The 26334-nt window shown below is 35.0% G+C and overlaps 1 protein-coding gene and 1 long non-coding RNA gene across 4 annotated transcripts in view; one reads left to right on the plus strand and one right to left on the minus strand.

The window, feature by feature from the left end:
* The window catches only part of LOC119066147 (protein O-mannosyl-transferase TMTC2), a 73261-nt gene extending 52581 nt beyond the window's left edge, over positions 1 to 20680 (plus strand). For all 3 annotated transcript variants that reach the window (XM_037168442.1, XM_037168443.1, XM_037168444.1), the window contains exons 3-12: positions 2547 to 2633; positions 7882 to 8431; positions 8658 to 9603; positions 12773 to 12887; positions 17998 to 18083; positions 18236 to 18480; positions 18547 to 18687; positions 18751 to 18835; positions 19171 to 19328; positions 19386 to 20680. In XM_037168442.1, the coding sequence (XP_037024337.1) occupies positions 2547 to 2633; positions 7882 to 8431; positions 8658 to 9603; positions 12773 to 12887; positions 17998 to 18083; positions 18236 to 18480; positions 18547 to 18687; positions 18751 to 18835; positions 19171 to 19328; positions 19386 to 19562 (2590 nt within the window). In that variant the 3' untranslated portion in view covers positions 19563 to 20680. The remainder of the gene's footprint in view (positions 1 to 2546; positions 2634 to 7881; positions 8432 to 8657; positions 9604 to 12772; positions 12888 to 17997; positions 18084 to 18235; positions 18481 to 18546; positions 18688 to 18750; positions 18836 to 19170; positions 19329 to 19385) is intronic.
* Positions 3331 to 16103, minus strand: LOC119066160. The gene is made up of 3 exons (XR_005085710.1): positions 16091 to 16103; positions 10700 to 10705; positions 3331 to 3511 (listed from the first exon to the last, which is right to left on the minus strand). It is a non-coding gene; the product is annotated as an uncharacterized LOC119066160 (long non-coding RNA).
* Positions 20681 to 26334: the final 5654 nt, after the last annotated feature.

Below are 26334 nucleotides of genomic sequence, written 5' to 3' on the forward strand. Positions count from 1 at the left end.
CACAAAGTACCTATCATACATCAAAACCTAATTAATATTTCCCCGAAAGCGTTTTTGTCGTTTGAAATCTCAAGGGAAATTTACGACAAATACAACACAGAAAATAGTTTTCGTTTCCTACACCGAAAATTTATTGTTTTATATTATTTTCAATACATTTAGCTGTTGGCTGATTTCGCCCCTAATGCGAGGGATATAAAAACCAAAAATTTTGTTATATTCCTTGTTATTATATAGTAACTTGGCACTGCCAACCTGATTTCAACTGTTGATATTTTGTGACACGCTATTAACTTTACACCAGCTTGATATATTGCCACATCGTTTTGTAGGCCGTTGTTGTATTCGGGGTCTTAGGCAGAATTGGAGAATGTTGTTTATTGTGACTCAATAAATTTATATTTTATTGTGTAACAGAATCAAGTAGGAATATAATAGACTGTATTTCTATATGGGATATATATACACGAAACCACACCGAGTTCCACCATCTCCCACAAGGCATAAAGTAATTTGAACAGGAAATGGCAATTTTTTCGGTGTATTATGTAAAACACATGCGAACAAAAGTGATGAAAACGTTTCCCAAAGTGGCTCTACTAAATTTTCTTTTTTTAGGATGAGAGGTGATAATATTTGTTTTGTTTTTAGAAAGGTGCCGCTATAAAAGAAGCCGATCGATAATCATTTTGTGTGACTTTCGAACAAGCAAAATGTTTTTCCAGTAAATTGATGGAATTGATGGATGTGAAAGTGTTTTTATGATCAACAATGTTTTTCCCCGTCTATATGCGATTCGTCGATAATGTGTTTGGCTCGCGTGATTTCTGGCAATAATTGATTTGATTTATGAAATTTCTGGCTGTACTCGTAGGTATTGTAACGTGAAACACAAAGAATTGCAGTAACTTGCACAGTGTGTTGTCGGTGGTGTCTGTGACAGCATAGTACATAATGGGGTTTGAAGACTATACTTTCTATGTTGACCGGTTGTAGCGGTAAACATTGGGGAGATTCCCATTTTCACATATGATTATAAGTTGACGCAAAACTGATGATTTATAGATGAGCTTTCAATGCATTTTGTATCGAGAAGTTACTTAACTGTTGTATAAATATTCTTCTATTCCAACCAACCCACTTGCTACTTATTTAAGACATGATACAGTAGGTGACTCTGAAATCAGTGTGGCATTTTCTTTCAACTGTTTTTCAGCTACTCATGCAAAGAAAATCCCTTAAAATTGCTTACATGCTTATATGGGTGAAATAGTTGCACACACACACGCGTTGTAGTGGTTTAAATCGTTTAAAGACGTAAAAACTCTAGTCTTTATGAGTGGATCAGCTGATAAACAGTTGAAACGAAATATGTCACTATTTCAAAGTCGCTGACTGTAGATAATTGTGAAAATGTTTTCCCGAATTTTCGTGAGTTTTATTGATTTTCGTGAATTTTCACGGGTTTTCTGAGTTTTCAGTTTTCACCCATTTTGTGAAAATTAACGATTTTTCTTGAACCCAGCAAAACTTTGAAACTGTAAATTACCGCAAATGTCGTCAGGTAACGATCGATCTGGTGTGCTGCGAGGAAACAGATTTTCTTCGATATTTCATAGTAATGGTTATGAGGCATCTTTTTTCGATACTTCTATTGATGAAGTGAATCTATTAAACTAAATTATTTTTTTGGCAGAGTTATGAACACTTCATGAAACTGTCTACTTTAAAAACAAACTTCAATAGGCTCTGTCGGAAACAAATGTTGAAAGCTTCGCACAAGTATATTTTTAATGAACATCGACATTTCTAAATGCTATGGGCTTTAATTTAATTGTTTGTTTATTTCATTAATTTGCGAATACGAATTTCCTTTTCTTCGAATAACGAACGAAAGTTGGAAAAAACACGTATTTGGGATTCTACTTCCAACATGTTACCCATAAATAATCGTCGGTTATTTATGAAGGTCAGAATAACATTCTGACTTAAACCATCACGTTTGTCTTTTGATATATTTCTTATGATGTTGCAGAGAGCTACCTAAGTTATTTGTAGCAAAATGAAAACGTTTCACCAGAGTGAATAAATCTTTTTTCACTCGACGAATAAAAAAAAAATCGAAAAAAATCCAGACCAAAATGTATGAAAAATAGTTTTTTTGTTTATTCCAAAACAAGGACGACAGCTTATGTTTGTAACGAAATTCGAAATAAATCTTTTTGTACAAATCAAGTATAGCATATATATAATGTGGATAAAGACTAGTCAACTGTATGTTTTATGTTGTATCCATTCATCGTGTGGTCCTTTTTATTAAAAGAAGTAAGAAAATTTTGTCCACATGGATAAGCCGCACGTAGCCAAACTATGGACAATGTCACGTAAAAATAACATTCATTTTTCCATTGAGAATTTATCATCGCCCTGGCGATATGAACAAATTGAAACGAGGACGAATGAGAGTGCAGATAAAGATCTTATTTACGAAGAATGTTATTATTTCAAAGAATTTTTGTTAATTTCATTTCTTTTTTTCGTTTCAGGATGGATTACATAGGCTTGGGTTGCTGTGCGCTTGCTTTCGTGCTGTATCTTAACACCTTGGATGCTGGCTTCGTTTATGATGATAGGTGAGTGTAGTGTTGTTAATAATTTGGATTAAAATTGTGAACTTACAGGGAGTAAATTATTTCGGGGTGCCGGTTTTGTTTCAGCCGGTGAATATTGGCGGGTGGTTTACCTTGAGTTTATTGTACAGTAATCTTTATAGGATTTATGATTGGTGACAAACGATAAGTGTAGTATATATGTTTGTACGATAAGTGCAGATCATACTAACATAACAGAGATGAAAGAAAACCAGTTGTTGCTAGATGTGCACAGAGAAATTCTTTAGTCCCCTGCCAGAGAAAAACTGCTCCAGAACGTCTTGGTACTAATACCAGAAAAGTCACTACACTATAATACACGTAAAATTAAAATTATTGGCCCTTGACCCTCAGCTTCATACAAAAACAAAGTCACAAAGTCATGGTGGTCATTGTAGAGCGTTTTTCGAAGTAGTTTTCCCATCCATCGGTCCCCTGCAGCTAAAAATCGATTGTCAAATCATTAGTACACTAGATCTCTCTTTTTTATTAAAAGCTTTTAGAAATTGTTATCCAAATACAGGTGAAAACTAATGAAGTAATAGATTTTCTATGAAACAGAAACAGAAATTGTAGACAAAAAACGTTTCAAACGGCAACCGGACTGCTTTCTGTAATCTAATTAAATACTTCATTTGTTTAAAGTACTTTCACTCATCTATTACTTCATACTACACGGACAACGGATATAAACTAAGCAATGCATGGAACCCAATTATTCCAATTTTAACAAGAAAGCTTTGAAACAAAATTTTCATTTATAGTTTTACCCTGATGATGACAACAGTTGATTGTCGAAAGCTTGGTTAATAAAAAACTTTAAACACTAAACCACTAATCCAATTATTCAAAAATCATTACTTCATTTAGTTTTTACGTTATATTTTGCTATATAACAGAAAAAGATGTTGTCGACAGCAGAGAACAGACGACTTTTCGTTTCTAAGACCCTCTAGATTCTAGATACATCTTTTATTTCTAAGGTTGAAGGACCGTGAAGAACCTTTCAAATTGTCAAATCGTTCTTTTTACAGCACTCTCAACGGCGAAATAAATCGTTTAGCTAAACTTTTTTGATAAACATTTTCTAAGCATTTTATTGACCGAAATATTTACAAGATTTTACGATTCCTTAAACTGCTCCTACACCGAAATGATATATGGACTGTATGGTAAAAGTGTGGAAATAAATATGGAAAACGTTGAATGGAAACGAACAGTAGCAGACAGACATGCAAAATAACATTAATTTATCTAAAGTTTTTTTTGCCCTTTTGTTTTTCGTTCGTTTTCTTTCGTTTTTTAATCTTCCTCACCAGACACAATTACGTTTTGAAACTGTGTAGTGTACGCTCTGTATTGTGAATAATTTATAAAAGGATTCTCCAAATGATATTTGTTGTTTGGTGGATGTTATATATATATAATGCGAAGGAAAAAAAATGATTTATTACCAAAATGTGTTGCTAATTTCGGTTTTATTGTGTGTTTGGAGGTTTTAAAACCGTTTTCGAGAAGATTAATGAGTTCTTTATGTATACCATGCTACACGTTCGATGGAGAACGTTCCAGGTCTTGTACAAGTTCAAAACCTCTTATACGAAATGACGCACAAAAACGGAACCATAAAGAACAGTTTTATGATGTCTCGAACTTTCGAACAGTCACAATCAGGGCAGTGTCTTCATGTGAGACTATAAAAATCAATATAATAGGTGTGCTGGGTGTACACTCACTACTCAGCTTAGTGGTTATTTAAGTCAAGTCAAGTCAAGGAACTCGGACCTAAGTTATGAACAAGATCGACTTGAAATGCAAACGAAAAACAAATCTGAAACAGAGCGTATTAGCATAACTCCTGAGTTTTATATCTTGTCCGAGTTAAGATAGGTCCGTTAACTCTTACCTGTTCTGATAGAAATTGCAATTATTAAACAATTAATTATTATTTGGCATAATGTTCAGATATATTCGATTTTAGTTATACCAACATGATCGCTCAATGGCTCAATTTTACTCGTATTAAATACCGAATTGCCAATTTGTGCCATCGAAAATGTTATAATAAACTTTCTCTTAACTGAGACAGCAAAATATAAACTGAACGTTGAAGTTGAAGCTGTTTTGACGATATTCCGCTCCATTTATGCTCATCCCGAATCAGAAAACGCTCAGCAAAGTAACAAGAAACAAGCAATAAAGCATTAGATTTACCATAAATACCGTAACTTTGTTTGAAATAAAGCTCCAAAACGGCTTAGACTTCAAATAAATTTCCTTAAACTTTAAATTGGAATTTCAAATCAAACATGTGAAATTAGTCATTTCTACCAAATTATTTCCAATCGAAATATTCTCGGTATTATATACATATATAGCCTCCTCCTACTCCACTTTCTCTTCTTCTACAACGTTCGGTTGTAAAACCCATCAAACAATATAATTTCACCACAATTACTTCTGATTAAACCCAATATCAAAATATCCAATGCGGTTATGTTTTGGCCTGTGTTCAGGCATGTTGCGTGTACACTGCCTGTGAAATGTGAAAGATATTTCTCGTCATCTCACAATAAGATCAAGTCCCTCGTCTAACAATTTAATTCCGAATTTCCCATCAATCACATGGGTAACTTATACACACCAGTCTTTGTTGTTTTAATGACTATTATGTGTTAAGGGGGGCAATGTGACAGGCTAATGACCCGACCTTTTATATATGTATACATCAAATATACAAAAGAGAGGAGAGCTGAGATGTACAAACAATTTACTTAAGTTTATAATATTATGTGTACCACGACGCTACATGTAGACATAAAATATGTACACAAAATGCCATTGCCATTTCTCATTTCGGGGCCAAGGCGTTAGCGGAAATTAAGTACATATTTCGACAAAAGTTACGTCACACCGTACACCCTCTTTATATTATATCTTTTCTGGGAGACGTTATACACGACGAAGTCTTAGTGCAAAAGTATAATGTGTGCCGGTACAATAGTACAGTGGGCGAATCGATTTTTATTTATACAAAACTGTGTAATACGGGACGAAGAAGATGAGAGAGCTTTAGCAGGGAGTGAGTGTTAGATATTTTTTTTTGATGCTTTGTTTCCAGAGGGAGATATACATTTTGGGATATATAAAACGATTACTTGAACATCACCATAACATTGCGATACTATTTTTGTTATATTTTTTTCCGCTTGCTCCTTTATACATGGGGTGACGTTGTTGTTTCTGTTGCTGTTGTTAATACGGTATTATCAGGGGTTAAGGTGTTATGCTGAAAATTTATTATTTCAAATATAACCGGAAACTGTGTGAGTTTTATAGAGATCAAGTGTATATTATACCACCAAAGAAAAAAAGTGATTTAAAAACAAATTAACCATGAGGTGTCACCTGCAGTGACAGCTAAAAGTTTCCCCCCACATACACTACGGGGATAATTAATTTTCTGTTCACTCTGGTTACGTTATACCGAAGCTGAACGTAATGTTTTGTCAATCGAGTAAGTAGTGTTAAAGTACCAATTGATTGAGGAAATGACATTGACTTATTAGTCATTCGAATCGATATAAAATACACATACCACACCACACACAGCATTACGGTGCAAAAATGAAATTGTTCGATTGATGGCCAAAACTGTCTCAAAGCTGAAGTTCACATTCATTTCCTCTACTATCTCAAATATTAATTTCTTAAAATCCATTTGTGATTCTCAAGATTGTTAAATGTTGTTTGCAAATGTACATAGTCTAAGTGCAAGTTGAAGCGACACAAAGAACATCCACTTCAAACTAAAATATCATCTGAAGTGAACATAACTTTGCCAAATATGCGGTTAAAGAAAATGTTTAGCTCTGCGATTGTTGTCATTTAACTTCCTCCCCCATTTACTACACCAACTCAAAACTACCCGGTTTTGCCAAATAAAATCACATTAATTCAGCTCTGAACCGTTTCACCCTTTTTCCGGCTCTATGTTTTTGTTTATGTTTAAGGGCATACGAAAATAATAATATTGCTGCCGAGGCAGAGTCTATGTATGTATGTATGTCTGCTGGCTGCAGAAATGGTGAATGTTTTGTTGCTTGGTGTTTTGAAATGGGTGATTTGTGTGTTAGGCAAGACGTATATTATGCTAAATGTTCGTATAGAAGGCACAATTTACTGTTTTATCGAGATTTGACACTCTTGTAATATAAAGTTCGTTATAAACGATATCTTATGCAGACGATGGTTTCGGGCGAGTGGTGTGAATTATATTTTATTTTTTGCTCAGACGGTTCAGATTACCTCAGTGTATAATTGAAAATTATTATTTATCCAGACATCGGATTAGGAACATTATGACGGCACTAGGTATACAGTTCAGACTCGTATGTATAAATGAATATAAATGAAGCAGGTTTTCCTTTAGAGAAATTTTACTTCTAAAAAATTGTGAAAACTCCGAATAATTCCGAAAGAATTCGAAAAACTTTTTAAATATTTCGGAGATCTCAAAAATAAAAATCCAAAAGAATTACGAGTTTTTTTTTCTAATTTAGACGTTTTCGGAGTTCTGAAAAAAAAATCGGAATTTTTTAAGAACTTTTCGGAGTTTTCAGAGTTAAAATTCTGTAGAATCAGCCCTGAGAAGCATTGCAATAGCTCCGCCATCACATTGATGCAGATGATACCAAAAATATTCATTAATCCAATTTAATATTCAAATTTTTTTTCAATATATGTATAATATGGCCGTAGTCACGTGCTGTGATAATAATTTCGCTGTCGTAATGTTTTAATTAATTTAATTGAATCGTTCCATAGTTGAAACAAATTTGTTTTTTCTATATAATTTGTAGAATGAATGAAACCGAAACCAAACATGCAATGTCATATTGTATGTTGTACTCGTTATACGTACACACCTCGCACATATTTTTATATATATAGCTAGGGTACAATTTGTGCGTTTTTTATTCAATTTACGTATTGGTTATGACCTGGGGTTAGGTATAGCCATACAAATGTGAAGTGATTTCAATTTTTTCCCGATTTTTCGTATTTTGAAAAGTTATAATAATTTCATGGGGGCGTGTGTAAATTGATATTTTGATCATTAAATTCGTGTCCATTGGAAATGATTTTTTTTTTGTAAATTTGATTTTCCAATATGAAAACCCACAAAAACGACTGCAATTAACGAACGACATTTCTGCTATCATTTCAGACGGGCCATTCTCGGCAATCCGGATGTGCTTGGTACCACACCCTGGCGAAAATTAATCCACCATGATTTCTGGGGAACGGATCTGAGCGACACCGGTTCCCACGGATCGTATCGGCCATTGTGTGTGCTCAGCTTCAAACTGAATCATGTTTTTGGTGGATTTCGACCGGTCGGTTATCATTTGGTGAATGTCCTGTTGCACTGTTTAGCAACAGGTTTGGTAGTTAAAGTGGCTCGTCAATTATTGCCACCGTTATGGGGACCAGCTGTTGCTGGTGCATTGTTTGCTTCACATCCAATACATACGGAAGCTGTGGCTGGAATTGTTGGCAGAGCCGATTTGGCTGCATGTAATTTTTACTTGTTAACATTTCTGGCATATTCAAAACATGTTACGTGGAGAGAGAAATGCGACCAGAGACATTGGGTAGCTTTGGGTGGTGCTGTACTATTAGCCGCAATGGCTATGTTGTTCAAAGAGACAGCCGTAACTGCCTTGTTAGTGTGTGCCATATACGATGTAATTAGAGCATTTAGTTATCAAGACAAGGTAAGCACCGGTTCTAATTGATACTTTTTGATTTGCCGCGTGACACCCATTCCAATTTCTTTGAAATTTGATCAGAAAATCATATGTCGTCTGTCGCATCCTTCTGGTCGAATCGATTTTGTTGAGAAAGTAAAACTCTTCGTAAATTTATCAATGTGTCATGCGGCGGGTTGATAGTGGTGTCACGTAGATTTCGACTAACGAAATATTTCTACTTTCGTTTCAGCACCGGATACGAAGCTTAAGTATTCTGGGAATAGCATTAGCAACGTTAGTTCAATTAAGATTGTCAATTCCCGCACCAGCAACTGATTTTTCCACTGCTGACAATCCTGTTGCCAAATCCACATCAATATGGACCCGTTTTTTAACTTTCACCTATTTACCGGTGTTTAATTTTAAATTGCTCCTGTATCCGTCAACGCTTAGCTTTGATTGGGGAATGGATGCGTTACCAAGACTGACCACAATCTTTGATGCGCGCAACATTATCTCGTTAATTTTCTATGCATCGCTAACGAAAATTGTGCACACCAACGTGAGCAAACTAAAAGCCCGACTTCCGCAGCTACTATTGCACACAATACAACGAAGAACAGCTCGCGCAATCAAAAAACGAATTCAAAGTCAATTGAACGATTGTGTTTGCGTCATATGCAAGCAGGGACTAAGCCTGAGGCACTCAAGCTCCTGTCGAGCCATCAACAACAACAATATACCGGCACCATCCGTTCAATGCGGCTGTCCACCTGTACGACATCCATCACCATCTCCAACGCCTTCAACCAAATCAAATGTATCTACTGCGGGCAGCATGGCGACCAACGACTCAATCACACCGCCAACATCAGCAGCTATTTTATTGTCAATAGCCCTATTGACGTTGCCCTTTCTACCTGCAGCAAATTTATTCTTTTATGTTGGATTTGTGGTTGCCGAACGAATACTTTATTTACCCAGTGTTGGATACTGTTTATTGGTCGGTTTAGGTGTGGGAAAATTGATGGACCCTCGACGGGGGCCATTAAGAAGCCAAAGAAAACGATATGCAGTAATGGCGTGTGTTAGTGTTATGTTGATAGCGTGTAGTGTGAAAACAATCTATCGAAACTACGACTGGAGGGATGAAGAGAGTTTATACCGCAGTGCAATTGGAGTTAATCCACCGAAAGGTAATTTGGTTTGAAAATATTTTTCTTTTTTGGTTTTTTTCTTCTTCTGTTTCGCATACAATCGATATCTGTGCGGACTTCTATTTGAAACTATACCATACCTGGTCCTCTTTCAGCAAAACGAAATCGAATTAACAAAGTTGGATTTTCGTTGTGCCGTTGTTACAATAAATCGATTGGCTAATAAATATCGGCCAGACTATTTATTGAGTTTAAAAGGCAAACACACTGGAAATTGTTTGTTTAACTATAAATGGTTTTATTTGAACGGTCAATATGACAATAATAAACGCTTCTACATAAATCATTTGGTTGTTAATTTAAATCAAATATGTCATACGTTACGGCAATGGAAACAGAAATTTATTAAAATTAATTGGGTAACGGGAGCATTTTATGATTGCATTGGGTATACCGTACACAACACATGTACATCATACAATTTATATGCACTGTATGGTATTATTGTACACAGCGAGATTATTCGGCTCCATTCACCGGATGGAGATGGTTGTGCGGATTTTATTTTGCATATACCCGCAAATAATTCAGAATCTAGTCAATAGCTTTAAAGCTTTGCATTCGTATACATACTTGCACGAGAACTTTCAATAAACTTTTCCGTAGTGATTATTCAATGCGAACAGAATTACGAGCATAAAGTCGATGGCAATAAACTTGAAGAATAGTTTAACTTTTGTTCAATTTTGTCTGTGATTCATGTCAAATTAAACAAGCTCAAGAATTTAATAACTGAAAAAGGTCAATTTCCGCATCCAGTTTAAAAATAAATGTTTGACTAACTACTTTCAGCGATAGACTGTGCTCTGAAAATGAGTGTTTAACAATTCGAACAAAAGAGCACAAAGACCGGCGCAAAGTTTAGATTTCTATAAGAAATAAAATTGACTCGAGGGATGAACGTATTAGGTACGACCAAATGTGAAGAATTTGATGTAATGGACGCGACACTCAATATGCACCCATTTTAATTCCTCTAAATGAAGCCTTTTAACAGCTTGATGCAAAATCTTTTACTTCATTTGTTTTAACTTACTCTCTGCAATATAAGAACCATTTCATTCGAGCTACTGACTTATTTCTTTCGTTACTGCTGAAAACAGATGAACATGTAAAAATTTGATGATGTCCATCCATCGATCTAAATGGATATCGACGAATCAAACGAATCCGCGGAAACTAATATTGCAATCGAAATACTATAGCTACAACGGACTGGAGTTTGTCTAGCTGAAGCAAACCTGCTGAATTAGTCAATTGTTTCGATATTTCGACCCATTTCCAATACTTTTTAATAAATTTTTTTTTCAAATGTTTTGACCAAAGTATCCAGTGCAGCCCACGTTCACTTTATTGTAGCACTTAAATACGATTTGATAAGAGTTTTATGCTATCGTATTCACCATATTCCGTCAACACTATACACCCGAAAGTAAGGTTCCTCATTTTTTGTGATCCGCCTAAGATTACCTTCACCTTTGAACTTTTGATTTGACTTGTTTCCGATAATTATTGCCATATTTTTAATTGGAAATCAAATTGGTGAAGCACTATTTTGCAAATTTTTCCGTTACATTTGTTGTCGATAGCAATGACCAGAATAAATGGTACGGTACAACAAATTTTTTCTTATTATAGTGTACTGCATAGTAAAATAAAAGAAGTTCTAGATTTGGCATATAAAACCAAGCGATTCTTTAAACAGATCAGGTAACAGAATTCCTTTGCCATTTGTGGGCTGTTTGAAAAGATATTATTAATGGACTTACACGAAGAAGATTTATTTTCCCTTGTCGTTAATACATTATTGTTATCGACAAGAGTTTCTTTCATTCCCGAGGGGTAACCGACTGGTCAAAATGGTGGCAAATCAATTCCTAATTCATTTTAATTGCTTCCAATTCCTTTTATTACTTCAATTACCGGATCAATACATATACTTGCCGGATTCGCCCTTCAATTCCTATAATTCCAATTAATTTCTACAATTCCACGATATTTTCCTCCCGTATACTCCGCTCTCCGTTAAATAATGGTAATTGATAGAAATACAAGAAATTGATGGAGTTATAAGGAATTGGCTGGAATTGACTGGAAATACATGAAATCGATGGAATTATAAGGAATTGACCGGAATTGCCTGGAAATACAATAAATTGTAAGGGAATCGAAAGTAAATTAAACTAAATACAGATAAGTATGATGATCGGATAAAAGTACCAGGAAATTGTAACTTTTTCCGATCGTCATACTTACAGCCTGGGAAAAAAAGTGCATTTTTATTCTATATGTGTTTCATCGATTTCAGCTGTTTTGCCATTGTAATTTGTATTGTTAAAACAACAACACGAAAATCAAAAAAATACACTTTTTTGACTGTCCTTGGCTGTATCCTTATTTACTAACTTATTTCCAGTCAACTACAATTTCCATCAATTACAATTATTTACCGGATACTCCGGCAATTCGTTTAAGGGTGTGAAGTCAAATTACCCGAGTCGGTTACCCCTCGGGCTAAACACTCAAGAAACACGAATTCAATTATATGTTTCACAATTCGATGTAAGCTCTTTATTTGTGAAATGACAATATTTGTCTCATCACAAAAGCACCTTTAATGTGCCTTTTTTGAACATAAAAGAACGTTGGACTTGCTCCAAAATTGAACAGATCAAGACTGTACGCTGTTAAAATTAAAACAAAAAGGAAATAATGTGGTTTCGCATTCGCTGGTACTTCTTTCCGATAATCACACTTATCAGCATTTACTCTCATTTACTTTCAATTCCTTACAATTCCACATATTTCCAGTCAATTCCGGTCAATTCCATCAATTACAATTATTTACCGGATACTCCGGCAATTCCTTAAAGGGTGTGCAGTCAATTACCCGAGTCGGTTACCCCTCGTTCATTCCCTATATTGATTTTCTTTTTCTATTATTTGACAATTACTCCAACCATTTTACTTAACCATTTTGTTTGTCCTCATTAAAAAAAAAAAAAAAACTTTAAATAAAGTCGAATCGTCAGTATGAAATGGTTAATGGAAGTTTGAACGAACATTTTTCTTTTTCATTTTGCTATTTACCATATCAAACAAACAACCACAACAACTTCTAATATATTTACTTTGATGTCCATTACAGCTTTAGGAAATTTGGGAAGTGTCCTTAGTTCACAGGGACGATATATCGAGGCCAAAGAAGCCCTTCAACTGGCATTGAAGTATCGACCAAACATGGCTGATGTGCATTATAATTTGTAAGTAAATTGACCATTGTTCCATTTTTAATTAACTAATTGGGAAAATTAAGTAAATAAAACGAGTGAATAGAAAAAGGAAAACGTTTTCTATTCAAATCTATAATAACTTTAACCGCCGCACATACAGTTTTACCTTTTTTTTCTTCTTTTTTTTTCGAACACGTTCATTGTTTAACGTAGTCAAGTTGTACCTCACTCAATTATGCACATCAGAAAACTTCTACGTGTGTATGTATACCTCAACAAATGTACGTTATAAGAAACAACAGACTGAAACGCGAGAGTCATGTAAAAATTAGCATGCTTTTAATGAGATTATAAAAGAAATATGTTTTGTGAAATTGGAGTTGGAGGTTGTTGAGGTGGTTTTGGAAACGCCAGTGTTTGTGTATGTGTGATAACTAGAATAACTGTGTTATGAGGAAAGCATATTCCTTGTTCGACTACTATACACACACTCCAATGTGCTGGGCTGGTGGTGTATATCTTTCGCCAGCAATGAAGTGAATATATATTTTATAAAATACCACCCCCCGTAACACGTTAACCATTGAATTAATCAAGTGAAAAAATTGTTTACATTTTGAATCCAATGAATATTTAATTTCTTTGGGGTTTTCTTTTTTCGGTTTGGCGTTTTTTTTATATGGAAATGGATGGATGATGAAGAAGGAAAATAATTGGCAATTAATTAGTAGGAAATTATTGAACTCGGTACATGAATTAAAAAGGAAGGATGAATGGAAATCTAAATTCGAATTGAATTGAATAATAGTATGGGACAATGATTTCGTAATTGAGTTGAGAAATTCGATTCTATTTTCGGTCATTTCTTCATGAAATCATCAAAGTTTTATTCTTCATAAATCCGTGAATGGTTTTTTGCACTATTTTTAGAGTGTCTAGTGAGTCTACTTTCGGTAGACAGAATCTGAATTTTTCATTGTTCAACTAATTGTAAACCTGAAAAGACTAGTTGATGAGTGCCTAGTCAAAGGGTCTGACAGTAAAAATATTTCCAATGAAATGAATTAAATATTTTTTGCGGTTGCAAATTGTTGAAACCTTCACATTGCTTATTAAGAGGCTCAGAGCGTTCAGCTTAGACATACTACCAAAAACAGAAGAAAAATAGGTCATATTTGGATACATAAATCTGCCAGACCTAGACATGAACACATAAACTCACGTCACGAATACTTAATTTGGACCTTAGTTCTCACGAATTTGGCTTCCTATTTAGTAAATTACTTGATTTCGACACATTTAATTTACTTCTGCAAGGCAAAACAAAATTTCACGATAGGTACACTTTCTGTTAATTCAACAACAGTGACGCACAAGCAGCAATGTTTAATCGAATCATTACCATATATTTGTAATGAAAATTTGATCTCACTTCTTTGAAATTAGGTTTTATTTTGATGAAATTAATTAAAAACATCATTTTTCTATCACAACGGACAATTTGTTTTCACAATATTTCTATGGTGGTCGACTGCGATGTTTGAATTTACATTGTCGTTAATCACGGTTGGTTTGAAACGAGATTAAATAGAGAATGCCGACCACCAATAATTGGTTTTCATATTATTAATCAGTGACGGACAAGAACATCACACAGGAAAAAATCAGACCGAATGGCTGAGCTGTTTCTGAGAACCAGCAGCTGTGTCGTCCACGGCCGGTAGAGTAGCGGTTAATTCTGACTTGCATTTGGAGCGGTAGCGGGACTAATTCTAAGACTTTTTATTTAAAAAATTCACATTGTAACATCTGGTTGGGCAGCTGTAGCCCCAAGTAATCGAAAAATCACGATTTTCAATGGGCGATATCTTCGAAAGGAAGCAATTGTGGAAGTTTCGGATTGTTGATATGGACAGAGCCCTATCCACCACAAGTAGCTAATTTTTAGATGTTGTCTCTAATGGACAATTTTTGACCATCTTTTTTTTGCTATCGTCGGCGAACTTTGAGCACTGCTGGAACACTTCCAACGGAATTTTTGTAAATCAAAACTAAACTAAAATTAAATTCTAAAAAATTCTGAAAAATTATTAAGGGATACACGAACTGAAATATACGAAATTGTACTCAGTCAATATTTTTCGCCTATCTTGTATATCTCGTATAAGTTTGACAGCTGTCAACTGAAAAATACTTAAATTTCAGCTCGACTTTGGTCAAACAAAATGCCAGTGCGTAGCGCACGATCTCAGGAAACTGACAAAGTAATTTGTTCTTTAATCCGTCCAATATCTACTGAGCGATAAAACTTTGAATTTTTTTTTCTCGTATCGAAAAAATTCTAGAAAAAAAATTAACAAAAGAATTTTGTGTCACAAGTGGAGGACATTACTTTTAACAAAATTGTTAAAATAGGGAAAGAATGGACAAACGGAAAAAAAACGGATCATCTGCCACTTTGTGATGCAAACATTTTTTTGTTAATTATTTTTCTAGAATTTTTTCGCTCAAATTTTAACTTCTTCAATTTTTGCGTACATGCGCAGAATGCATGTACCTACAGCGATATCAGTTGTTTAGTTGTTTTGGAAGTATGAACAGGGACTTGCATCACTTTTTACCCTTTTAAAGGATTTTGACGGATCACGATTTCAAAGTCTTATCGCTCGGCAGATGTGGGTCAGATAGAAAAACTAATTACTTTACCGGAGTCCTGTGATGGAGCACAACACATTGGCATTTTATTTCACCAAAATCCGTCGAGTTGGAATAGAATTATTTTTCTATTGACAGTTGTCAAAATAAGCGAGATATACAGGATATACGAAATATACAACTGAGTATATTTCTACATATTTCCAGTTTCGTGAATTCCCTTAGTAAACGTTCTGAGAAGAATTAAAGAATTAACTGTTAAAAATTATTTAAATTCCTAAAAATTGCTGGTAATTCCTAAAAGTTCATAAAATTAAGAAAAGTTAAAGTTTACACCCGATGAACTTACGTTAGAAATTTGTTTCTGTTTTCAACGCTATTCAATCCACAAATACAATCCATATGAAATCACATTGAAACAATGCTCGATTACACATACACTTATGCGCGCGAGACGGCTGGACAGTATGAATTTGAGGGATTCCTTTGAAAAACAGAATCTTGAAATCGAACGCATTTTCCATTGGACTTTTTGATATGTGCCTATATTGGTATTGGTCCCTAGAACCTAAAACCACTTTCAAAAAAATTCTCCGAAGCTTGTGTGGCTGGTGGGAGGTGATCGAACACTGAAAACATGCACTTTTCTTACAAAAATTTCTCCAGTTACACGAGCTGTACAGGGTCGTGTGAGGTGTCATTAGAAAGGTAATTGCATGTACTTCCGGGGCAAATAGGGTCTTATTGGGTTTAAAATTCATCCACACTGAGACATGTGCAGTTGAAATTTTCAAACGAAAAAAGACTGAAAACTCACACTTTTCTTACAAAAATTTCTCGAGTTACACGAAACATTCATGGTCGTGTGGGGTGTCATATGAAAGGTAATTGCATGTACTTTGAGGAGAAGTAGAGCTTGCGGAAGTTTGGTAGCATCTACGATTCAATATAAGCACTTAAACATTTCAACTTCACATAATTCATCACGGTAACACGTTCGCATACTATACTTTGAGAGCAACAAGCACATTGATTGAAAATCCACCTGTTATTAAAATTTACACATTCGCAAGATGACTCTTAATACAGCGTCAATTTCTAACGACAAATTTAATTTATATGTTTGATGTTAATCAAGCGAACAGCTATTCAATCATTTCAATCAATTACTGATGCACATTCACGTGTCGCTCTCGTATTGCCAATAAAATACAATTGGTTGAACGAACATTACATACATGAAGATCCTAATGCGATTCACTCGGTACACGTTCTTTATTCAATTATAGTGAGTTAGTTTAGCACTTAAACTTTATGCTCAAGTCACTGCTCTTGAAACACCGAACATGAAATGCTCTTAAACACCGATCGTCTCTTCCGAAACAGAAAACTTACACCTTGAAGATAGATGGAATGTCATTTCATGTTATTTTTCATATTTTCCGCAACGATTTTACGCCACTTAAAAATACTTTCTGTTGGAGAAAAAAAAAATTGACATCATTGCGGCTAGTGGCAAACAGTCAAACGTAAAGCAGTGTGTGTGGACGAAACTAGTTCATTAAACTTTTTGAATTTCCTTAACCAAATTTTCCATTTCAATTGAAAAACCGCACATAACGAAGTGCAAAATACACTGTTCATAAACTTTTAGTGCGATAGTGTTACTCTTTTATAGAACTAAGTTTTATTCAATTTTTTTTTTCTCCTCTTCCCTATCAAATGTACAAGGAAAAAGGAATTCTCCGACATAAGCATTAAGCATAAGCATATTCCGTGCTACGAACTTTTGATGTTATCGAAAACTTTTCTGCTGTGTCGTGTAAACTTCTTTTTTTAGTTCAACAAATTTCTATTTTTATGCTTGATTGTACACCCGTTCTATATTTAAATGAAAACCGCGTGTTGTTTTTTTATCCTTTCTACCTTTTCAGAAATGTAGTTTTCTATGAAATGTGAATTTGCTGAATTCCTTGAATTACAATAAAAAAAAAACTGGGGAGAAAAAGAGAGAAAAAAAAAATTGTATCGTGGAGACCTACAATTACACTCTGCTCCATTATACAGCTAACGATTAATTAATTTTCAAACAAGTCGGAAGTTAAATTGTAATTTGCTCAAGACAGAAATTAGTTAATTGCATGATGACATGAAAAGTGTATTGTACAAAGCGCTGACATGCGGAAGCTTTGCACTGTCATCAATGGTTCATTTTTCAAAACACCCGAAAAACTGGAAGCGCATACACATACACAAAACGACAGGAAATTCGTTTAAATATTCATTTTGGGCACTTTTTTTCCAACTTTTAATCCTCGACCGAAATTCACATGATTTTGTTTTTGATTTTAATGCTACGTCGTTGTGCGGCAGCGAATGCTGATGTGTTTTGTTTATTAGAGTGTGAATGAAGGAACCGTTCGTCGGACTTTTCAAACGGGTGAAAAATGAAAAATTAAATCAAGAACATTTTGTCTAATTGCAGGGGTATTTTATTCCAAAATCATCATGACTATAAGGGAGCCGTTGAGTGTTTCCAGAAAGCAATCCATTTTCGGCCATCATTAGCGTGTACGTGATTTTGCCATAATATCCTCGCATTATAAATGAATGCGGGGTGATTTGCCTTGGCATAAACGTGTGTTTAATTAACTAATGGATTTCTTCTCCCTTCTCTCTTTCCCTCCCTCACTCTCTGTTTATATTCGCCATCGTATGTGCAGTGGCATATTTGAATTTGGGTACATCGCTTATATCGTTGGGTCGTTGCCAGGAAGCGGCTTCGGTGTTACGTGAAGGCTCCAAATTGGATGGAACTGGATTAAGAGATCGAACTGCCCACAACAATGCACGTGTGTCTACTTTATTGCAATTAGGCGGTTTATATGCAGAACAGGGAAAGCTGCAACGTGCATTAGCTGTATATCGTGAAGCATTACATAACATACCGGAGAGTTTCCCTCCACAGGTTGCTTTTAACTTTATTTCAATTTCGAACGAAGCATTTACGTTTGTGTGCACTTGCACTCGTTAGGCTATTTATCATCGACTGGGCGACACATTAGCAAAACTGAATCAATGGACTGAAGCGGAACGATTCCATCAGGCTGCATTAGAGGTTCAACCGGATCATGTGGCTACTCATGTGTCGTACGGCACTATGTTAGCTCGTAATGTATGTACCGACTGCGTCATTTTTCTCTGTTGAACTTTGTTTCAATGTTATCCACAATTTCAGAGTAGTAGAACGTCGGAAGCGGAACAATGGTTCAAACGAGCCCTAAAGTTGGCTCCCTTGGATTCTAGCGTTCGACATCATTATGGTGAGTCCAATTTCTTTCGCCAAACAGTTTCCATCGGAACATTAAATGACTGAAATCACTTTGTGGTAACACAAAAAGGGCGTTCGCGAATCAGTGTTGCCATACAATTTCGAAATCGTTGGTTACATAAGTATTGCAATTCTGAGATATATGTACGATGGACCCCCCAAATAGACCATCTTAGTGGGGGGTACAGCATAAATTTCAAACTTCCCAAATGGCATATACCTTTTGAGTAACAGCTAGCTCTGTCTGACAACACTGATGCTGGGATGTCTTATATGTGTGTCTCCTATCCAACAAACTGAATTTTAATCCACTCACCGTTCCTCTAGCCGAATTCCTGTCAACAGCATCGCGACATTCCGAGGCGTGTGAACAGCGAATTCGTGCTGCTGAATTATCTCCGACCGATTATTCATTGGTAGTCTCAGCGGCCACAGCACTGCGATTATTGGAGAAAAAACAAGAAGCGGAAAGGTGGTATCGCTTGGTAAGTTGATTGTGTGAATTGACTAGCCAGTGTATTTACCGTATAATTGATAAACAGGCCGTTAAACTTCGACCGGATGACGCCCGAAGTCATACAAATCTTGGAGCCATTTTGCATCTGCTCGGACGGAGTGCTGAAGCAGCTGCCAGCTACCGATATGCACTCAAAATACAACCCGGCGATCCGACAACGTTAGCCAATTTGGCTAAATTGGGCGTCGTTGAAGTGGCATGAAATTATAAATCTTCCAACTGTAAAAATGTTTTCTAAGTAAAAAAGAATTTATGGTTTTCCTGTTGCATAAAATGTGGAAATAAAAACAAACAAAAAACAAATGAACAATAAAAGGAATGGAAATTGTAAATACGAAGAGAGAGGAAAAAGGTAAACGACAGACGTTTATGTTTGTGTATTTTTGTATCTAAAACTGAAGAGTGTGTACATACGGTTTTGCATCATCGGTTCATTTAAACATTTTTTTTTGTCTTTTCTTATTTTCTTTTCATTTAGATTACATTTTTAGTATTCAAATAAAAATCTGGTAAATTCTGTAATTCCGTTACACAAAACGGTACTGCTGTGCTTTTATTTCACTTTGCATATTTACTCCAGTACCAAACTTCGAACATTGCACATTTGCCAATTGTCGTATATCGAATGGGCCCATTCAAATTTCATGCAAAAGTGATTACTAATTTGAATGGAAATTTTTTTGGCAGCACTGTCAGGACATTTACAATCCGGAAGTATATGTCCTTAAAATTTTTACGACATTCACGAAATCGTGTTCAAATTTGTAAACGACGAGTCAGCTTCATGGCGATACTTCAAACATCTGATGATAGATGGACGTTAAAGATGTTAATTAGGTCAATCACAGAATTCTTTAAGCTGAAGTACGAAATATCACTTAAAATAGTCATTTACACAACAAGACTCAAAAAATGGTTATGGAAAATTCAAGGTGTGCTTGTGAGCCAAGAGAGTATTGGAACATGACGAAGCGTGTTTGTAAAAGAATTGTAATGCACAGTCTTATTACTGGCTATGTAGAAAGCGACGTTTAGTGTCAAAATTGACAGAATTCCTTTGTTCTAATGTCAATTTTGACACTATACGTCGCTCTCTAAGTGGTCAGTTACTTAACCATGCATTCGAGTTTTTCGATATCGACAAATCATCGGCGTTAAAAAAATTTTTACTCCTAAATTAAGTGAAAATTCCGCTGTCTTGTGCTGTAAACTTCACTTATTAGCACTAATCGTGTATTTTGAGTGCAAAAGGATTTTCTAATAGGAAATCCTCAAAGGATTTTCACACGATTTTGTAGGAGTTTCATGGATTTTCAAGGATTTCAAAAGATTTTTTAGAATTTTAGAATTTTCAACGAATTGGAGTACTTTCCTAACAATGAGGATTTTCGTTTGAGTACAATGATCGATACAGAACTAAAGCTAAAGCATACATCAGTAGCATGTACAATGACATTTTCGACTAGATCAACGTTGACAATTAACAATTCAACAATTTTCTATGTCTATCTGTCCCTCGAGTAATTCGCTTCTAAAAGTGTTCAATCGAATAATGACATCGGTAAGTGCATTTTGACTAAACTATTGTTTCTAACCAAAAAATTAGAGATCAAAAACTTTTTAATTCTTCAAATCAACGTAAAATCTGTGAGCTATCCCGCACAGCATAGCGCCAAATGATTCATGATATCATTTTATTATATTTTTTTCATTTAATTAACGGTTTACACTCTCGTTTTGTTTATTTTTAATTGAACGAAGCATGAAAAAATTGAATTGTAGATAGGATTAAATTATTATAAAAACAAAAAAAAGAGAATTTAATTTTAAAACTAGATATTTATACGAAACTGAATATCAATGACAATTAATTAAATTTAATGAAAAACATATATTTAAATAAATGAAAAAACAAAACAAAGGAAAAAAAACCCAAAGCCGAAATTAACAGATTTAAAAAGCACACCCATTATTGATATTATCTATACATAAAAATTGATATTAAAAATTAGCAATGACACAAAAATGGAAATAAAATTGAAAGTTGTAAATAGAAGAATATTATTACTGTAAAAAAGAGTAAAAGAAAACCCAGAAGAGATAAAATCAGTTTATTGTAAATAAAAAAAAGAAATATTTAAGTAAAATTTAAAAGAAATAAAAAAAACGAAGTAAAAATCCAATTCTTTTTAATACCTTCCTCCCCTGTTCGAAAAGGTTCTTCACAGCGATAAATTTACTTGTAAGTACATAAACGCCTGTGACTTCAGTCAGCATATATACATATTATATCCTCTCACACCTCTTCAAATCGATTAGGCAATGTTGCATGGGAAAAAATTTACAAATTAAATGTTCACGAAAATCGATAAAAGCCACCCGAAAAAAGGCACACACAAAAAAATTATCCAACCGACAACCGAAATTTGCACACTTTAATGCGCAAGTCAAAATACAAATTTCGATGTAATCTGCGAAATAACACTCACTCTGTGCAGACATTCCATTCTTTGTTCAGCTGTATGTACATATAAAGCCATTTCTAGCCAGTGGTGTACGTTGAACCAAATAAATTTATTTGCCGGGATTAGGGTGGATGGCATTGAGTCTGCTGTTGATATTTTACGGAAATGTCTTTTTGTGACGGTTAGTGCATAACTCTCTTCATTTACGGAAATATTCGAAAGAATCATAAAACTTACTGACATCTTTCTGGCCAAGACATTCTTTAAATCGATTTTTCACCATGAAGCTATGATGGCTCATTTTTCAATTTTCACGATACGTTACCAAAAAAGTGTTTACTGCGGAAATGTAGGTAGCTTTGAACGTATCGTAGCTTTTAACGCGACGTTGCTTTCAACGCGACGTTGCTTTCAACGCGACGTTGCTTTCAACGCGTCGTAGCTTTCAACGCGTCGTAGCTTTCAACGTATCATAGCTTTCAACGCATCATTGCTTTCAGAAGTTGTGGAACATAAGCTGGAGCTTTTTGTTATAACAAATTATTATCATATTGGGAAATGCTGTCTGAACCTAAGACTCGATTGTAATACATTTTTGTAAAATTCTAATGCATTTCGTTATAATATTCCTACAGTCAGCGAACTATTTTTTGCGAACCAATTTCACTACTACGACATTTCATGCATGTGTATTTACCAGTGTGAAGTTATTTCAAGAGAAAATAGAGCGCAAAGAATGCAGTACTGAAAATAGTTGTGGCACCACTGAAAGCCTAGGTTTCCTATGGTGTACATTGTAACCATGTAGGTTGAATAAAGCCGCCTTGAATTAAAATTGAAAAGCACGTTATTGCCAATGAAGACATACTTGTGCTATTATCGCTCGATCGAAGGATCCCGGCCAATGAATTCAATCATGAGCCGTGGCCTTATGAGCGACTCAAAAAGCCGCTCGACACTAGCCTATTATAAATTTGGATTAAAGTTTATTTTGTCACTATAGTTACAGACCTCGCACTCAAAAATGGCGTGCCTTATTAAGGAAATAAGGAGGTTTTTTTAAAAAAATAAGGAGAAAATAAGGAATTTTTCGGTTGAAATTAAGGAGAAAATAAGGAGCTTGGAAGTAAATTTTTGGGTAAAAATCTTGATGATTTTTTATACGCACACCCCCTGCACGCTTTTTTAGGCTCATAATCAAAAATTACGAAGTTTTTCAAAAATTCCCATACCCATATTCAACGATTTTACACTAATTTAATCCACTTAAATCCACTTAAACGCAATGAGCCACGTTCAGAAACGAAACGTTCATGACATCTGGGTAAACTTTCACGACCAAAGTACATCGTGAGAAATCTAACCTCAAAGTTAAACTTGACAGCGTTAACTCAACGAAACGAATGTTCACTCAGTAAAGAATTTTTCGTTCCTGAACGTGGCCTGAACGAATTACCATGGTTTAATAGTAAAAGTTAATTTGAAATTATTAACCTTAGCTTACCGCTACTTTCTTATACCATGTCAATTGTTTATTTTGTGGACTGTGAATATTTACGTGTAAATATTAATACAAATAATCCACACAACCCACAAAATAAGACTATGGCTCTTTACAACATTCCATTGGTTGTAGGTCGTGTTTTGAACCTCAGGATAAGACTGTACATTTCTCAATATGCTACATTCCTTAATTTTCTTTTAGGTGAAGTAGAGATTTGAGGTCAGAATTATATCAAATTTGTAAACAACACAATAATTTGATCAAATGAATTTAAGTTTATGTAGGTCTTGTTTTTTTGTGTGATCTACCACCAAATAGTTTGTTGGGAAAGTTTCCCTCTTAGTACATCAGTGAAATAATAAAATAATGATTCTTCCCATAGATGACTTGGAACAGGTAGATTCCATTGACCTTTTCAAGCCTCCAAGCACACAAGTGGCGTCCACCAAAATTTTGAAACTTTGGGACCCCCTCCCCCACTGTGCTCTATTGTCGTTAGATTGTTTCTTAGACTGACTTTTTGTAAAGTCGATGTTTTGACTGACTTAGTATGACCGCGCTTTTTAGCGTGAGACAGAGGCAATTCTTTCCAAACATTCGTCCGTTACCTTCAATTCTTCAATCCATTGAGTGGGAAGGTAGCAAAATTACTGTAATCCACGTGGATATTTTTCTTCAGTAAAATCGACAACAAGGAACTACATTTCTATGGTTTGTTTACTAGCAGTAGGAGATCGGGTGAAGATTTACGATGACCCTATTGCTCAGTATTCTGCCGCGCAGCGATTTTTTTTTTATTATCTGTTATCCAAAAATGTAGTTTTCTCGTCAAAATTATTGAAAGATAAGGAAAAAAAAGGAACTTTTTCAAAAATAAGGAGGAATAAGGTGGTTTTTTCAAAAATAAGGAAAATCAGGAAAATAAGGAGTAGTACGACCCCTGTAGTTATGTACTCCAAAGTTAATGAATCAATACAGACTGTCATGCTTTCCTTGGAACACCAACCAAAGTCCGAAGGACCGAAGTCATTTGATTCTGAGCAATTCATAGATCTTGCCATTTCTACAGGAAGATATATAAAAAGTGGTGCACCTGTTGAATGTATTAGGAAACTAAGAATAAAGTAAGAAAATCTTGAAAGAGGAGCACAGAATGAGGTGTATTTAGCTAATTCTATACAAGAAGAATGCACAAGAGACACAAAATTCCACATAATGGAATTTCGCAGAAACTCATTTCCCCGAGCAACAGATGTCAGCATTTTATTGACGGCGAAAGCTGATTGAAATTTTGGGATTTTCATTCGTTATTAAGACGACCTAAAATTTGTGATTTATAAATCAACTCAGCAAACATTTTGTATAGATACGTACTTATAACTTTCTAGTGAATGTTGAGGCTAGCAACATATGAGTATTTTAAACCAACAACTTTATCCTATCAAAAACGTGAATAAATTTTGCGGGAATACATATTAATATCAGATTACGTCCTTGTCACGTGTGGCGTTTGCAGCTCCAGCTGAAGACGAGTGATGCAACCACATAACGTAAAATATAAAGTTCCAAACAATTACTTAAGTTATTTTACGATGTGAGTTTTAAATTAAAAAATTTGTTAAGGCCCGTCATTGGGAAATGACAGGACAGTTTCCCGAAAATGTATGGAAAATTTTATCACAAAAATTCACCGAAAAGATTCAAAGAAACTCACCCATGATGCTTTCCATTGTATTCGTGCACCGTCTCTTTAGGTACCCAAGGCATATTTAAACACTAAAACACTTTTTACTCGATGCAAAAACAAAATTTATTTTTTGTTTTGTCGCGACAAAAACACAGAAAATATTTCGACACAACTGTGACACTCCGCTATTATAAGGACTAGAATGAATGTTTGCTGTGTTCACTTCGGCGGTAAAATATTTTCATTCAAAAAAGTGCCCGACACTTCAACGATGGTAGACATTTATTAAAATTGTAACATCTCCCACTTCTTTAGTAAGCTAACAAGACTTCGCTGAGTCTAATTATGCCACCTCTTTGAACAAAAATATCGGCTGAGGTCGAATAATTCTCCGCTGAGCTTTAACAAACCTCCGCTGAGCTCTAATAATTCTCCGCTGAGCTCTAATAATTCTCCGCTGAGCTTTGACAAACCTCTAATGAGTTGTAATAATTCTCCGCTAGGCTTCAGTAAGAGTCCGTCAGATCTTAGCACGTTGTAGTAAGACAATGAAGCTAAGCGAACACTCAATAAGCATCAGCGGATACCTAATAATTGTTGCTATGATTTAATAAGACTCCACTTAGCTTTGGCAGATCTCCGCTGAGTGTCCGACTCGCTCCATTAAGCCTTCCTGCAACTTGCTTAGGCCCAACGGACACTTCCTGAAGCCTAGCGGAGAATTATTAGAGCTCAGCGGAGGTTTGTTAAAGCTCAGCGGAGAACTATTAGAACTCAGCCGATATTTTTATTCAAAGAGGTGGCATAATTAGACTTCGCAAAGTCTTCTTAGCTTACTAAAGAGGAACGAACATTTATTTACGTTCAGCGCAGTCTTACGAGAGGCTACATTTTTAATAAATGCTCTCCCATCGTTGAAAGAATGTAAAATTTTGTATGGATCACTGTCAAGTTCCAGTACCCTATTTAGAGTACCACTTTTGAAGTACGGTGGTTAGTAGGATAAAATGACTACACAATATTCACAGATGACAATCATAATGTAATATAATCACCAATACAGTTCTCGAATCTGTTACTTCTTTCGACATAGACAACATAGCTTATTCCTATCGCCGCTGTAGTTATCGGATAAAATAGCAGTCTGATAAGTTTTATATCTCCATTTGAGCTCGTAGCTTATTATCCAATAAAAAAAATCCAAGAAAAAAAAACAGAATCAGTTCACCCTAAGAAATGTTAGACGTCCCATTATGGTATACTGTCAAGTCGGAAATTAAGAGAACATTTTCAGGATGCAACAAAATTTTCTCCGTTT

The sequence above is a fragment of the Bradysia coprophila genome, chromosome IV (genome assembly GCF_014529535.1).
Source record: "Bradysia coprophila strain Holo2 chromosome IV, BU_Bcop_v1, whole genome shotgun sequence".
Lineage (NCBI taxonomy): Eukaryota > Metazoa > Arthropoda > Insecta > Diptera > Sciaridae > Bradysia > Bradysia coprophila.